Source organism: Bufo bufo, chromosome 4 (genome assembly GCF_905171765.1).
Source record: "Bufo bufo chromosome 4, aBufBuf1.1, whole genome shotgun sequence".
NCBI lineage: Eukaryota > Metazoa > Chordata > Amphibia > Anura > Bufonidae > Bufo > Bufo bufo.
This window is the reverse complement of record NC_053392.1, coordinates 220,877,960-220,894,892: the sequence shown is the minus strand read 5'-3', so window position 1 is coordinate 220,894,892 and position 16,933 is coordinate 220,877,960. Positions and strand designations below refer to the sequence as shown.

Below are 16,933 nucleotides of genomic sequence, written 5' to 3'. Positions count from 1 at the left end.
GGCTACAGTTTAAAAGGCTTGTGCCAGCAAGAGGGCGTGTCTTTCTCAGAAGTAGGGTCACATCGTGCCATGTGTTTAGAGGGACTTGCAACCAGAGGACATCACTGCCCTCCATGTGAATGCAGCAAAGGACTAATAACCCCAAAGGAACATTCATCTACCCGCTAACTGACTTGTGCTCTGTGTAATCCTGTTTGTACCATATTACCTGTATTCGTAACCTCAGACCACTCTATATATTCTTAGTGTATATTATGTTATGTAGTGTGCCATTAAGGCAATTAAATATATAATTTAATCTTGTGCTGGGTTGGTTTCTCACCCTATATAATCCCGTTAGCGGACTTGGCTTATATCAAACGAGAAGCTGGTGGCAGATTACCCAGGCTGAGAAAGCGCTGTTTCACTGCGGCAGTGAAAAGGCTCTCTCAGCTTGTTGCCTCTGTGTGCCCGTGTGGACAGGAGGTGTCTGTGTAAACTGTACCAAGTTGACCTTACATGCTCCTCCAGGAGGGCGTAACGTCACATCTTGGTAACCAGGGACCATACCGCGTCTCGTGAGCTCAACGTAGTTGACGTCAAGCGGGCACGAGGGGTGGTATCCATCACAAAATGGATCACACAAAAAGCTTTACATTCAGAGACTGTGGAGGAGAGCAATCAGTTTTGTCATCACGTCTATCCCAAAGCAAGGGGTTAATTTATAATTTTAAAATTGTGGACATAGCAGACAAATAGAAAATGCATGCTCACATCTACTGTTTCCAGGAATTAAATGTATATTTAATGTTTTTAAAACAGCCCTATTTATTTTTAATTGTCACAAATCAATCTTCAGTGGTTGAATGGGAATTACGAAAATTCAATGTAATGTGTTATCGGCAAAATGGATCCTGCCTGGATTCAACCTAAAATTTAAGTGTGAACGCAGTTAAAGTGTATTCTCTTATCAGCAAATAAAGGTTATTTATTGCATAATAAAAAGTTACCGAATGTTCTCTACTCCTGTTTGAAGATCTCTGCTTGCAGTCATTCACTAGGAATATTCATTGTATGCTTGGATTGGATAACAATTTGTCCTGCTCATGTGATGGACATATAAGATCAGGGCTTGTTACAAGACACAGCTCTGATAATTGCACTGTTACTGTACTCAGTCCTGTGTGCCATTCACATTACCAGGACAGTTGTAAGCAAAATTCCGTCTGCTGTTAGTTAGGCTTCCCAGCCCACAATAGTAGATGAAAAGTAACTTGAGCACTCCTTAGTTTCAGGTGAAAACAGTATGTCTTTTTTATTTTGCTGTTAGGCAATCAATATGTGTTGTGTGTTGTTTCGTTCAAACATATGACCTTTCTCAAACACTACTGCCATACAAGCATACAGAATAATGAAGAGTAATGGAGGACGTGGCTCAATGAAGGGTGTACACCACACCAGGGAAACCAGGATTGATGAAGGTTACTATTGATTGACAGCAAGCAGGGACTTTAAAAACCATGAGGAATTCTGTAGTTTTTAGTGACCGGCACTTGCCTGGAATTACTGTTTGGATGGGTGGTATAATTTTTCTTTATTTACATGATTGGTATTTTATTATGTCACTCTCCTGTTTTTTTTTTTTTTTAAACATATATATCCTAAAAAAAATGTATTACATTATACTTTTTCATGGTAATGAAGGACACTATGAAAGCCTTAGTTACACAGAAAACTAGCCATGTTACAGAGGCAGGCAACTGTGACCAGCAGTTGCTTGTTTAAATACCGTGCCAACAGGAAGCACATCCTCATCCCTGCTCCCTGATAGGCCCATCAGCCCCACTCTCAGCTGGGTGGTTGCCAAGCTATTGGAGTGATACCAGAGGTGCCGCATTATGGAGGCCAGACTCACCGCAGGAGTATGGACAGGTAAGTACATGATAGGGGCTAAATCATTAGGACAGCACTGTTTAGGCAGTCAGTACGGTTAATGGTCGCACTGCAGTGCAGCTACTGCGCGACCGTTAACAATACAGACCAACTAGTATGGTTACCACTCCTGGTGGTTGGCAAAGATACAGTTAGAACACAGATACAGTTGAAAGCTGTGGCCTGGGCCGATTCTACCTCCTACTACCTGAGGTGGAAACTCAAATGGTGCCTCCACCCTGTGCCAAATACTCAATCTAAACCATACTCCTCAGCCCTACGGCTAAAGGCATATTTGAATTGACATACAACACTATATCCAATGATGTCTCCTCTGATGTAGATGTTCTCTTTCCTAATGTTCTCCATTTAGACAAGACTGCCATGATGAAGTATTCCAGCTGCAAATTGTCTCTGCAGAGTTTACCACACAGACATGTTACATCATCCTCCAGCTCATGGTGTACCAACAGTACCACATACTGCCACTACCCCCAATACTGTGCCCACTGTGCTCCCCAATGTCCCCAAATATTATACTTATAAAATACCAGTGCCATACAGATAGTCTTAAAAGTCCCACCAATAGCAAAAATTCTATCCCAGGCTGCCCTCACTAGTAATAGTGCCCCCTATAGTGATAATGCTCTCCAATAGTGCCCCCATTAGTAGAATGCTTTTTATATTGTGCCCAATAACAATGCCCCACAGTATCCCAGTAGTAATAATGGAATTATAATGGGGACATTGGAGTCTGTGCAGTCACGTACGTCCGGGGCGACATACCCACACCCATCCCATAACGCCATCTGGATGTGTTGCCTGTTTCCCAGGACAGGTGGTACAATGATATCGGCATGGCCACCTGCGCCGGGACACAGGCGGATGTGTCATCTCGCCGCCTAAAGTCCGGGTGCACAAGGTCACATTGATCGCAACTGCCTGATAGGTTTTAAGCCTAGCGATCTATGGTGGCTCCCTGCCCTGCAGCCTGAAGCAAGATGTGGCAATGCCTGTATCACTTGACAGGGGGCGCCACGCAACTGCATGATTTGCGTGGTGGTCAAGACCGCCACCGGCCGCACGCTCTGCCGCTTTGGAGGTTAGAGGCTGCAACATTATCCTATCATACAAAGTCTCTTCTCAGAGCCACCAGATTCTGTGTGCACTCACCAATGCACTTTATAGGCTACAGCTTAGTGGAAGCTCAATGCAGTGGACAGGCAGTCCCTGTCAGGAGATACTGACCACAAGCAGATGCCTGTGGGAATTAAGTGTTAAACAGACTTCCCACGGGTACAGCCATGGGGCGATACTTTCCACTGGCTTATCGCTAAGCCAGGATTTTTGAAGTTCCCACTCAATTGCTGAGCATTTCTTATGCTAATCTGCTCTCATCCACCTGATGGTCAGCGCGTGCCAGTTCTGTCTATACAGTAAGGCCCATTTTCACAGTGAAGCCGGCAACTCAAAGGAGAGTGGGCAGGAAAAGTGTGAGTGATGTGCAGAGCTGTATTCCCTGTGAGCGGAGCCCTATTAGTTCCACTCCTCTGCCAATGCACCAGAGTCTACTCCCCCTGCATTATTATAAGACACACATGATGTTTTTGTTTCAGACACTTGTGCACACAAGTAGCTCCTCGTAAATTATAGTGAACATAGTCAATGCACCACATCCTGCTCCTTCTGTATTAGGCTCCATTCACGCATCCGCAAATGGGTCCGCATCCGTTCCGCAATATCAGGAACGGGTGTGGACCCATTCTTTCTCAATGGGGCAGAACGGGATGCGGAGAGCACACTATGTGCTCTCCGCATTCGCATTTCCGGAGCGCGGCCCCGAACTTCCGGGCAGCTGCTCTGCAAAAAAATAGAACATGTCCTATTCTTGTCCGCAATTGCGGACAAGAATAGGCAGTTCTATAGGGGTGCCGGCCGGGTGTATTGCGGATCTGCAATTTGCAGATCCGCAATACACTACAGACATGTGAATGGACCCTTAGACTAACAAAGGACAGATGGACTCCAAAGCCTGTTTCTCCTGTATTATATTGGCTGAACAACGACAATACCCCAGAGTCTACTCCTCCTGTGTTACAATGCCCACACTCAACTAAACCATCAGAGTCTGCCCCACCTCTACACTAGAGCTAAAAGTTACAACTCTACTTCAATAAATCACCAAAGAAGGCTTGATAAGTAGAAAATATGTTTTTGATTTTTTGATGTCTAAACCTGGGGTGCATCTTATGGTGTGAAAAATATGGTAATTCAATTTCAATATATAATTTCTAGTAAACTATTCGATTTCTGTTGCTCATTTAAAAAACACAATGTTAGTACAGTGGTCCCTCAAGTTACAATATTTATTGGCTCCAGGACAACCATTGTATGTTGAAGCCACTGTAACTTGAGTAATCGGTTCCAAAGCCCCAAAATGTCATCCAAGATAAGAGAAAATTAAGATTTAAGAAAAATAAGCAGATAACTAAGACAGATAAAAAAAAGTCCTTACATTTAACAGTCAGGAATAGCTTCTCTAACTACCAACTAATACAGCTATTTTACCAGAGAAGTGACCTTGATTGGTTGGATCTGAGTCTGAGACGTTGTATGTTGATTCTAGTTTTAACTTACGATGGGTCAGAAATGACCAATGTATGCTGGAAATATTGTATCCTGAGGCCATCGTATCTTGAGGGATCACTTGTATTGCAATAATTTGTTACACCTAAAGGAAAAGTACCATATTTGATCAGCGGCTTGGCACAGTATCTGCACCACAGAAGTGGGAAAGTGCTTTTACGTCTCTATGTTACAGTACTGCCATGTAAATGGTATATTAGTTTAATAAATCTGTTAGCACAAAATACCATCAGGTCACTTACAAAAGACCTGACCTACTTTACAGATGAAGTGATTACATTTGTAGCATAGTTAATTGAAATAAAACTCTCAAGCTGTTATATGAGATTGTTTGTGAGCCCGATTTTACTCCACACCCCGAAAGCTAGCCATCAGCTTATCAATCGTCCAAGTGACACCTACCGTATCTCACAAAAGTGAGTGGACCCCTCACATATTTATAAATATTTTAGTATATCTTTTCATGGGACAATACTGAAGATCTGACACAATGTAAAGTAGTCAGTGTACAGCTTGTATATCAGGTGTTCCCTCAAGATAACTCAACACACAGCCATTAAGGTCTAAACCGCTGGCAACAAAAATGAGTACACCCCTAAGTGAAAACGCCCAAAGTGTCACTATTTTGTGTGGCCATCATGATTTTCCAGCACTGCCTTAAAAGGGAGTCTGTCACCAAAATACGACGTTATACACCACTTACATGGCTCTCTAGCACACCTCTCCATGATTCTAATGGTACCTTCTGACTTTCACCAGCAGGAAAAACGCTGTTTAAGGCATATGCAAATGGGGGCTCGCAAGTGCCCAGGGGCGGCGTTCAGTGTGTAGGTGCCCAGGCTGCGCTGCCTTTTTTTTATATTACTAAGTAGGGGTGGCCGTGTTTGCAGACTATGGAAATAAGTGCCAGCCTCTCTGTCGGCCGGTGCCGTGGAAGCTCACATAGGCTGGCGCTTTTTACTATAGTGTGTAAACACAGCCACCGCTGCTGGATTGCAAGGCGGTCGTAACCCCAGAAAGCGAGCAGTGTATAATGTGATGGAAAAATGAATCCAGCCGGCAAAGGAGGCAATAAGGACAATCACAATACATTAGTGTCTTGTAGTAACTTTCTCTACATGATAAATCCCATTTGCTGAAGTGAGACAACCCCTTTAATATCATTAAAATTCTATATAACTGCACATCGCGGTGAGGCCTTACTTTGCGCACCTCGGTGTACCATTATATTGCAGGGATGGTGCGGGCAGAATTGCTTGGGACACACTGTAATATACAGCTGGGATCTTACTGCAACAGCTGAGACTGGAGGTAGCTCTGATCCCAGTCGTTTAGCCCCACAGTCAATAGCACAAGTAGCAGTAGTACAATGTATTATGTAAGTGATCAAAAGCTCACCTCTTCCTAATAGATATAGTGAAATAAATGTGTTTCAGCATTGTAAAAATAGATGGATAAATAAATAAGCCCCCATTTTTATCAGTGAAACCTATACAAATTAGGTATTGCATCATTTATTTATATAAAGTTATCATGTCATTTAACCCATCCAGTAATACACATAAAAAATTATAATGACAAATCTTTTCTTTTTCATCTGCTTTACAAAAAAAGAGGAACAGAAAAAGAAAAAAATTGATCCTGTAAAAAAAACAAAAAAAAAAACGGATCCTGTGCATCAGCTATGCATGTCAGGATCTCAGACGGAGATGGCTCAAACGGATGCCAAATGTGCATAACTGATGCAAAGGATCCTTTTTTTTACAGGATCTATTTTTTTTCTTTATTTTTCTGACAGATCAGAACAGAAAAATAAGGCCAAGTTCACACTTCAGTTATTTGGACAGTTATTTCCATCAGTTAGGGCTTGTTCATACGACCATGCCATTTTTTTGCGGTCCTCAAAAAACGGATACTGCCTTCTGCAATTTGCGAAATGGAATGGACGGCCCATTATAGAAATGCCTATTCTTGTCTGCAAAACGGACAAGAATAGGACAGGACTCATAATTTTTGCGGGCCCACGGAACGGAGCAGCGGATGCGGACAGCACACAGAGTGCTGTCCGCATCTTTTGCGGACCCATTGAAATGAATGGTTCCGTATACGAACTGTATGCGGAACGCAGAAAACGGCCCGTATACGGAACGCAAAATACGTTCGTATGAACGAGCCCTTATTGTGAGCCAAAACCAGGTGCTGGTCAAAACACAGAACTGGTGCAGATCTTCTGGTTATACCTTATCTCTGAGTAGGCTCACAATCACTGATGGAAATAACTGAAGTGTGAACTTGGCCTTCTGTCATTTTTCTGTTCTTCTGATCTAAAAAAAGGTAGTGGAAAAAAACAATGGCAGAATTAGAATCTTTATTAGTTATGATTTTCCAATCTGTCCGTGATTTTGGTATATGTTGTCCAGAAAAATGAAAAATCCTGGTTGCCAACCCTGGTCATATCCCAAATGCCATCATGGCATTACATGGACTCTGCCGCCCCCGCCGTCCCTAGTAATGTGTAAATGAGCGGTTTGGTGCAAAGAAGGTGAATCGGTGAACAATTAATAAAAAGTTCCTTGAAGAAAATGTTTCTCATAAACAATAACTAAAAAATGTAGTAATCACGCCGAGCCATTCTGCAGTCTTTCTATACAAGAAACCCCAGTAACTTCCTCAGGATTTCTCTCACAGGGCAGTGCGGGAAGGCTGCTTGATTGCCGCTTTAAAAAGGTGTGAAGACCCACCCGCTAAACTTTACCCCTTTAAGAGACTCCGTGCTCCTCAGCTTTCCTCTCTCGCCAAGGTAGAAGCAGGCGAGGCCGCCGGCGGAGCTCACTCCTGATTGGTGGAGACGGGGCTAGGTCTGAAGGGGGAGGTCACGTGGTGCGCCATAGCCAGCTCCGGGGCGCCATTTTGGAGTAAACTTTGGGTTTCGGAACGGTGGGAGAGCGAGAGGAGGAGGTGGTGGGGGCGGGGGAGCTGACAGAGAGAAAGACGAGAAGAAGAAGTGGAGGGAAAGGAAATTCCCAAGAAGAGAAGAGGCGTCTGTGAAGAATAACTTTTTTGGTTTTGTCCCTCGCCCGCAGCGCACATTTCTCAGCACCGGCGGAGCAGACGGCAACTTGTTTTCGCCACCCCTCCACCAACAACTTTATGTCCCATTTCAGATTTCTCCACCCCCACTGGAGTGAGAGGCACTGAGCACGGCCGGGGCTCTCCTCACATTACTTGTGCTGGAAATACTTGGGAACCTCCCTGTTAGAGTGCTTGGAACAGTCTCTGGAGAGGCATCCCGCATAGCACAGGACTTTTCCACTGCTTCCCCGTGGGGGGTTAAAGAACGCTGTCGGTGTCCCGGGAGGAGGGGCACTTTGGAAGCCAGGCATTATTTCGTGGAGTCTCCCAGCTCAGGGGTACAGGGGTTGGCGAGGTCATCCTCCTGGCAGCCTGTTGGTGTGTGTGTGTCAGGGGGTGGCACCATGCCTGTCAGGAAGCAAGGTGTGTGTCTTCATACTAAAGTGTATTTACTCTGTGTGTTGCAGGACTGAGGTCTCTGCCTATAATAGGGGGCAGTTATAACTTTGATATATGGGGGAGGGGTGCCCTGTGCCTCGTCCATCTCCTGTCCACGTAGCTGCTGACAGGCTGTGGATGGGACGCTGAGGGGATGCAAGTGTCTGCTTTCTCCTTACAGACCAGGCACTTTTGGGCTGTAATGTTCTGATTGGTTGGAAGTTGCACTTTGATGTCTTGTGCAGTAATCGCCATGACTACGGCGAGCAGGGTCTTCTTTCCTTTTCTTCTGGGCTCTGAGGAAATGCATGTTGTCTTAATGTAGTGACATCTATCAGGCCGGTCATGCTGTCAGCACTGGTGTGCAATAGCTTCTGATTTATTGTTTTGGCCTCCGTTTGTCAGCAGAATCCAGTGAAATAATCATCATTTGTATAGACTGTCTGCACCCGCTGCCTGCTATGTGTCACTGCTTGCTGGGTATAGATGCTATGGTTAGAGGCGACCCAAAACATACAAACAGCACCATCTAGCTATCCTCACTAAGGGCTCATTCACACGACTGTATGTATTTTGCGGTCTGCAAAAAATACGGATGACGTCTGTGTGCATTCCGTATTTTACGGAACAGCTGACCCCTGATAGAACAGTCCTATCCTTGTCTGTAATGTGGACAATAATAGACGTGTTCTATTTTTTTGGTGGAACAGACATGCAGTTTTTTTATTTTATTTCTTGCAGACCTATTGAAAAGAATGGCTCTGTGTACAGTCTGCAAGAAAAACGGAACGGACACTTAAAGAAAAAATGTTCGTGTGCATGAGCCATAAGGCTGAGTTCACACTTCAGTTATTTCCACCAGTGATTGTGAGCCAAAACCAGGTGTGAATCAGAAGCGCAGAACGGGTACCTTATCTCTGAGTAGGCTTCACTACGGGCTCACAATATGGCTACATGCACATGACCGTATGTGTCTTGCGGTCCGCAAAAAAATAAAATAAAACGGATGACATCCATATGCCTTTTTTTTTTTTTTTTTTGCGGATCCATTGTAACAATTCCTAAAACGGACAAGAATAGGACATGTTCTGTTTATTAATTTTTTTGCTACGGAATGGACATACTGATGCGGATAGCACACAGTGTTCTTGTTTTATTTTTTGCGGACCCATTAAAATGAATGGGTCCGTATCCTAAAAAAAAAAATGGAACGGACACGGAAACAACGGTCGTGTGCATGAAGCCTAACTGACGGAAATAACTGAAGTGTGAACTAAGCCTAAGGCCTCATGCACACGACCGTTGTTGTGTTCCGTGTCCGTTGTTCCGTTTTCCGTGATTTTCTGCGGACCCATTGACTTTCAATGGGTCAGTTGAAAACTCGGATAATGCACAGTTTGGCATCCGCGTCCGTGATCTGTGTTTCCAGTCCGTCAAAAAAATATGACCTGTCCTATTTTTTTCACGGACAACGGTTCGCGGACCCATTCAAGTCAATGGGTCCGTGAAAAAACACGGAGGCACACAAGATAGTCGTCCGCGTCCGTTTTTTTTCCTATCATTTGCAAGGCAAACTTGACTTAGATATTTTTTTCACTTTTTATGTCTGGTGATCCTCCAAAAATCAAGGAAGACACACTGAAACAAAAACAGAAACGGATCACGGAACAATGGAACAGCTTTTTGCGGACCGCAAAAAAATACTGTTGTGTGCATGAGGCCTAAGGGCTTATGCACATTAATATATTTTCTTTCTGTGTCCGTGTTTTTTTTTTTTTGCGGGCCGTATGCGGAGGCATTCTTTTCAATGATTAAACAAAAAACAGAAGTTACGCCGTGTGCATTCTGTTTCTGTATGTCCATTCCGCAAAAGAATAGAACATGTCCTGTTATTGTCCGTATTACAAACAAGGATAGGACTGTTCTATTAGGGGCCAGCTGTTCTGTTCTGCAAAATATGGAATGCACACGGACGTCATCCGTTTTTTTGCGGATACGTTTTTTGTGGACTGCAAAATATATACGGCCGTGTGCATGAGCCCTAAGTAGAATCCTTTAAATGGGACCTGTAACTGAAAATGCAGTATAATCTGCGGGCACCATGCTATAGAGCAGGAGGAGCTGAGCAGACTGATAGTTTTTTTTTTTTTGGGAAAAGATTCAATATAACTTGTAATTAATTTATTTCTATTCCTGCTCATTCTGGGCTTTGAAGGCAAGTAGACGGTGCTATCAGTGACTGACAACCTTCCCTCTATGACTGTGTATAGAGGTAGTTGTCAAGATAGCATAAAGTGGGGAAAAGGAAATATGGATAAGAAGCGCCAAGGAAATAACGAATAGTGATGGAATGGGAGTATGTGGTAGAAGCCAAGAGTCGTTACAAGGCAGCACCCACAAATATAGACAGTACACAAAGGTGGTCTGTGGAAATGTACCAAAAGAGAAAGAAAACAGACTGTGAACCTTCCCCCCCCCCCCCCCCCCCCCTTTCCGGCATGAAACAGAGTGCGCCACTGAGACGACAAAGGATTATAAAGGCAGTGCAGGGTAATTTATCAGTGGAGACTAGGGAGGCACAAGAAGAGGCGGCAAGGTGTATCAAATAAAATAGTTAAATGGATTCATAAAAATATGAGAAGAACACTTACTTCACCAGGGAGGGAGGTATAGGATAAGCTCAATACACCTATACCTTCTCCTCCCCCGCCGAGGTCGCTTGTCAGATATTAATAGGGCTTCCGTGTCCCCAAAGAATGTTACTAGGACTCCAAGGGTAGGTACAAGTCTTTATTCAAAATTCTACCTACCCTTGGAGCCCTAGTAACATTCTTTGGGGACACGGAAGCCCTATTAATATCTGACAAGCGAACAAGCGACCTCGGCGGGGGAGGAGAAGGTATAGGTATATTGAGCTTATCCTATACCTCCCTCCCTGGTGAAGTAAGTGTTCTTCTCATATTTTTATTCTTATTTTTATGAATCCATTTAACTTTGATACACCTTGCCGCCTCTTCTTGTGCCTCCCTAGTCTCCAATGATAAATTAACCTTCACTGCCTTTATAATCCTTTGTCGTCTCAGTGGCGCACTCTGTTTCACGCCGAAAAGGGGTTCACAATCCTTTTTTTTTTTTTTCTCTTTTGGTATAGATAGGACAGCCTCCTGGACATCAAAGCCCAATGAGCATGGATATAAATGAATGAAATACAAGTTACACTGAATCTTTTCTTTATAGAACTATCCATAAATCTGCTCAGCTCCTCCTGCTCTATGACCTGCTGCCTTCAGATTATTTTGCATATTCATGGTGACGGGTTCCCTTTAAGAGAAGAGGTTGCAATTAGGGTTGTTTCGATATCAAAATTTTGATTCGGTTTCGATACCCTAAAAAAGTATTGAGATATTCGATACCACACAAAAAAAAAATCAAACAGCAAAAAAAAGCGGCTATGCTAGTGCATTCTACGTTTTATGGAACGTCCGGCCCATAATAAACCAGTCTGATCCTATTTTTTGGGGGGACAAGGGGACTAAAAAAAAAATGTATTTATTGTTTACCGTATATATTTTATATGTAAAATTGGGTAAGGGGGTGATTTTATACTTAATATATATTTTTTATTTAATTTTTTAACTTTTTATTTATTAACTATTAGCCCCCCTTTTAATCCCTTGTCCTATTCACCCTGATAGCTCTATTAGGGTGAATAGGACCTCACACTCTCCCTGTGTGGATCAGATTCAATTTTGGTGCATAGTACACACAGAAGCAGGGAGGTTACCATGGCAGCCAGGGCTTCAGTAGTATCCTGGCTGCCACGGTAACCGATTGGAGCCCCAGGATTACACTGCTGGGGCTAGGGTTGGGCGATATCAAAAATGTTCCCACGATATTAAGAAATTTATCGGGATAAATGCCCATTTAGAAAAACCCACTCAAAACATGTACTCGTGCTTCCTTGTTGCCCCCATGCAGTAATATCTCTTAGTCGCCCACTAAAAACGAGCTCACCGCCCCCCTCCCCCCCAAATCTAATGGAGCGGCTGTGCTCCCTGCTGCTCCATTCATTCTCTATGGGAGTGCTGGAGATGGCAGCGATCAGCGATCTTCACCGTTCCCACAGAAAATGGAACATCCTAGCGGAAAACCCTGATAAGTTGGTTGTTCAGAGTGTGCCTATCATAGGTGCACATTGTCAGGAAGGGCACCTTGGCATCATAAAGATGCCTTTCAGTCAAATAAAACATTGGGGGTCATTTACTAAAGACTGGCACTTCCCATATGGGTCTTAGTCCCTACACACTACAGCCATATTACTGAAGCCCCCAGAGCGCAGTGACTGTTCTCAGCCCCCGCCTCTCTGTGCAGCAGCCCCCAGAGTGACTGTTCTCAGCCCCCTCCTCTCTGTGCAGCAGCCCCCAGAGTGACTGTTCTCAGCCCCGGCCTCTCTCTGCAGCAGCCCCCAGAGTGCAACGACTGTTATCTAGCGCCAGTCTCCTGGCTCTGGGGGTTTACAGCCGCTAGATGCCATTTATTTGTGACCTAAAGGACTTATACCCCCATGACAATGGTTGTCACAATACCAACATTTTTGATTCAATTTTGGTCCCATAAAAAAGTAATGCAATACTCTATACCACGCAAAAGAAAAATTAAATGCCAAAAAAGTGTGCATTCCGCAGTTTATGGAATGTGCAGCCCATAATAGAACAGTCCTATCCTATTTTTTTAGGGGAGAAGGAGACCAAAAAAAATTGAGAATTGTGTTTTTTTTTGTTTTTTCTTTCTTCTGTTACGACGTTCACCACATAAGAGATATTTTCGGACGTGGCGATAACTTATTTGTTTTGTTTTATTGTTTGTATATTTTTTTTAATGTAAATTGGTAAAGGGGGCGATTTTAAAATTTTAATGTTTTGGTGTTTAATTTTTTTTACTTTTTATTTAATAACTATTAGCCCAGGGCTTGACAAATTTCCTTGGAATCTAGGAGCCAGCTAAAAAAGTTAGGAGCCAGGCGGAGCCGCGTCATAAAGTCCCCAGTAGATGCCCCCATAGTTGCTCCCCCCCCCACTTCTCCATAGAGCCCCCCCCAATAATGCACCCACTCCGGATCACAGTGGGGAGGGACTCTCTCCTTCTCCACTGTGCCGGCTGTAATGTGCGCCGGATGTTTTAGAGGCATTCAGCACTGTGACGTGTGTCTGCCCCTATGATGTCACTAAAATACCGCAGTAATTAAGAAATGGCTATATCGCAGTTTCTTAATACCGTGGTATATCGTTAATACTGGTTTATTGCCCAACCCTAGATGGGGCTCTGATCAGAAGATGCCACTGCACCACCAGTGAGGAGGAGGGGAGGGGACCCTGTGGCCACTGCCACCAATGATTTTAATACTGGGGGGGGGTTGAGGGGAGGGGGTGCACTGCGCCACCAATGAGGCAGGTGCGGCACCTGAGGGGTTAATTGGCACTAATCGCAGTTCCCCGCCAGCACCCGCCTCCGGGATTTGTATTAAACGTTTATTTTCATTGGTGGTGCAGTGCGCCCGCCCTTCTCTCCTTATTGGTGGCAGCGGCATGGGGGGAGGGAGAAACTGCTTCCTTCTCCCCTATGCTGCTGAGGAGAACACGGAGCACGCTGAGAGCAGCGCGCTCAGTGTTCTCTGATACTAGACTGTGCAATAGCGAAGCCTAGTATCGAAAAAAGCCAAATCCCGGTAGATACCAGACAAAACTATAGATTGGGTATCGAAAATTCGATACCAGAAACAACCCTAGTTGCAATGCATTTTTTCATTGCTAATTTATGCTTTGAAAAATGCAGACAACAAAGTTCTGTTTAATTGCTTTGGTTCAGAATTAGCATTGTTACACGGCGGTTTTCCACTGTGGTCGCAGCATGTCCTTTCTGACATAAGTGGGGAAAACTTAGCCACATACAGAACGGCCGAGTGAAAGCGGAGCTATTGCTTAATAAATGCATGCGTTTTGCAGATGCCTTTTTTTTTTTTTTGTGTTTCTCTACCTGCACAAGTAAATGTATTTAAAGAAATAGAACCCTCCTAAAGAATATAAAGATTATACAGTATAATGTAACGGGATGTTGTGTGGAATTTAGTAATTATGTTGGTGATCATCATCATGTATTATGTAAAGTGATCCTGTAAGGTGAGTGTACATATTCAGGTTTTTAGATGCAGTTTTTGAAGCCGAAGCCAGGAATGGATCATGAACCGAGAACACGTGTAAACGAAAGTCTCTTTTTCCATTTTTGGATCCACTCCTGAATTTGGCTTCAAAAACTGTATAAAAAAATAAATCTGAACGTGTAAATCCAACCTAAGGAAAAAATGATTCAATTGATACAAGCTGCTACATGGCCTTTACCATCAGTGTGCTTTCCATAAGGCTCCGTTCACACAACTGTATTTTCGGTCCACTTCAAATACGCGTTTTTTGCGGATCGCACGTGGACCCATTCATTTCTATGGGGCCACAAAAAATGCAGCCGTTCTACAAGTTATAGAAAGTGTCCTATTTTGGTCATTTTGCGGACAGGAATAGGCATTTCTTTAATCGGGCCCACGGAAAGTGCTAGCTGAACATGGCTGGTACCCTTATTTTGCGGATCCATGGTTTGCGGCCCACAAAAATGATATGGCCGTGTGAATGTAGCCTAAAATTAAGGAGTCTTCGAAGCATCTTATTATTTTGGTCTTAGGGTGAAACCACAAACAGTGGCATATGCCAGAGGCTGTGATTGAGCTTCTTACCACACCTAAGACCCTTAGGCCTCTTTCAGACGAGTGTGTCCTGTAGAGAAATCCTGCTCTCACACGGAGCGTGATTTCCGCATAGACACACTCATCTGAAAGGCCTTATTCATTTTGTCTGGAGTGGCATTAGTGGTGCTTGTAAGTCATAGCCGTTCGATGCAATTAGTAATCTAAATACTGAATTTTGTTTTGGGAGGGGTGGAATGGAGTTTATGTATGAGCAGTGGGGCGTAGTGTAGAGTTAGTGCCTGTTTTAGGGCACGCTGTGGTGTTGGGCCATATTCACACTGAAAATCTACACAGTACAGATTATTAGAAAATATAGTCAAATCTGCAGCATACTTTATTCTAAAGCAGATTTGTTAGTTAGTTCAATTTTAGAAATTTGAGTTTGGGTATGTGCTGAATTGCGTTATAGATTCCGTTACCACGGACCATGACGCAATGCCTTCAGAGGCATTCCGTCATAATGGAAGTCTATGGCCAGCATAACAGATTTGTCCGGTTTCCGTTAGACACGAACTTCAAAACTTGAACTCCCTAGTTACAGATTTTCCTGAGGATTTCTTCTAAAATCCACATTGTAATGAAGGCAGCCATAGGGTATGTCCACGTATGAATGACATGCTGGGGATTTGCCATCCCAGATTTTCATGCTGTAAATCCGTAGCGTTGTACAGTACCAGCAAAGTGGATAACGGTATAAAAAAATCTCATCTACGCACTGTGTGCACAATCTGAAGTGTAAATTCGAAATCTGCAACATGTCTATTTGTGCCACGGATCCGCCCGCGGATTTTACCCTTTGCAACAGAGAGGCTGAAGTTCACTACCATGTCTGCGGTAAAATCTGCATGTTGTACTCTGCATTTTTATCCACATGTATGCGTACCCTTGCTGTAGATCTGAGACTATTTTTCACATAGCCTTTTTTTACTACAGCAGTAAAGCTGACAGTTCGAATTGCACAATTGTTTGGGCTAAGCCGGTCATACACATAAATTTTGTAATGGCCAAATGATCTTTTTGCTAAGTGCTACCTATGATATTTTTAAGTCCAATGGAAAGAGTCAAGCTGCTGTCTGACAATTTGGAGCAGATTTATTAAGAATATTTCATATGATTTGCGTTGGATTAAAACGCGCCTAATTTATAAAGGGACTATGAAGAGTTGTTTGCTTTTTGTGTCTTTTTAGCTTTAAAAAAAAAAAAGGAAAAAAAAAAGTGGTGTTCTGGAAGTAGAATATTGATCGCCTATCCTCAGGTCATCAATATCTTATCGGTGTTTGGCTGACTCATGGGACCCCCACCAATCATCTGGTTGAAGAGACGGTGGTGCTCCGGTGAACGTGGCAGCCTCTTACCAGGCCTGTTATGTCACGTTCGTCACATGGCCTGTGTGCTGCTCAGTCCCAGTAAATGAGCCTGAGCTGTAATACCATGCACAGCTGCCATGCCGTGTAGGGTACTGTGCATGTTTTTTTTGTGAGGAGGCCAGAACGCTCTTCAAACAGCAGATTGGTGGGGGTGTGGGGTGTCAGACCTCCCACAGATCAGATATAATGGGTCAACAGCAACTGCAGCATTTAAGTGGTTGAGGGTAGGAGCTCCTTCTGTGTCCCATTGGCGCCTGCAAATGAAATTGTGGGGTGCTAATGTCTTCGCATGGCAGCTTGGGTTCTAATGAGGGCTCCTGGCCTTCCTGCAGTGTATCCCTATCACGCTGCACCTCTCTGGGGTGCGAGTATAGCCCTGATGGTATCCATTCTGAACAGGGGACTGCATAAGCAGTACAGTGTGTTTATAGAAGGGAATAAAAGACTGCTTGTTAAAGTCTCCTTGTGGGACTAGTAAATGGTTAAAAAAAAAAGTTACATTTTATAAAATAAAAAAATCTTTACGTTATAAATATTTCCCAAACTCTGGTTCGGTTCCAAGTACTTGGAACATTTTTATTTATTTTTTTGAGCATTTTTTTTTTTTTTATAGCGCAAATGTAGTAAAATGTTTTTAGTATTACTGTAATCTTACTAACCCAGAGAATGTTATGTTATTTACCCTCACAAGCGGCCCAAAACGGAT

The 16,933-nt window shown here is 43.5% G+C and overlaps 1 protein-coding gene across 6 annotated transcripts in view; it reads left to right on the top strand.

Annotated features, from left to right (window-relative positions):
- The first annotated feature begins 7,404 nt into the window (after window positions 1–7,404).
- Window positions 7,405–16,933, top strand: part of DLG1 (discs large MAGUK scaffold protein 1) — a 289,003-nt gene continuing 279,474 nt past the window's right edge. For 2 of the 6 annotated variants that reach the window (XM_040428313.1, XM_040428314.1), the window contains exon 1: window positions 7,406–8,052. In XM_040428313.1, the coding sequence (XP_040284247.1) occupies window positions 8,034–8,052 (19 nt within the window). In that variant the 5' untranslated portion in view covers window positions 7,406–8,033. Of the gene's footprint in view, window positions 8,053–16,933 lie in introns of all 6 variants that reach the window. The other 4 variants (XM_040428318.1, XM_040428312.1, XM_040428315.1 and 1 more) reach the window with 3 other exon arrangements.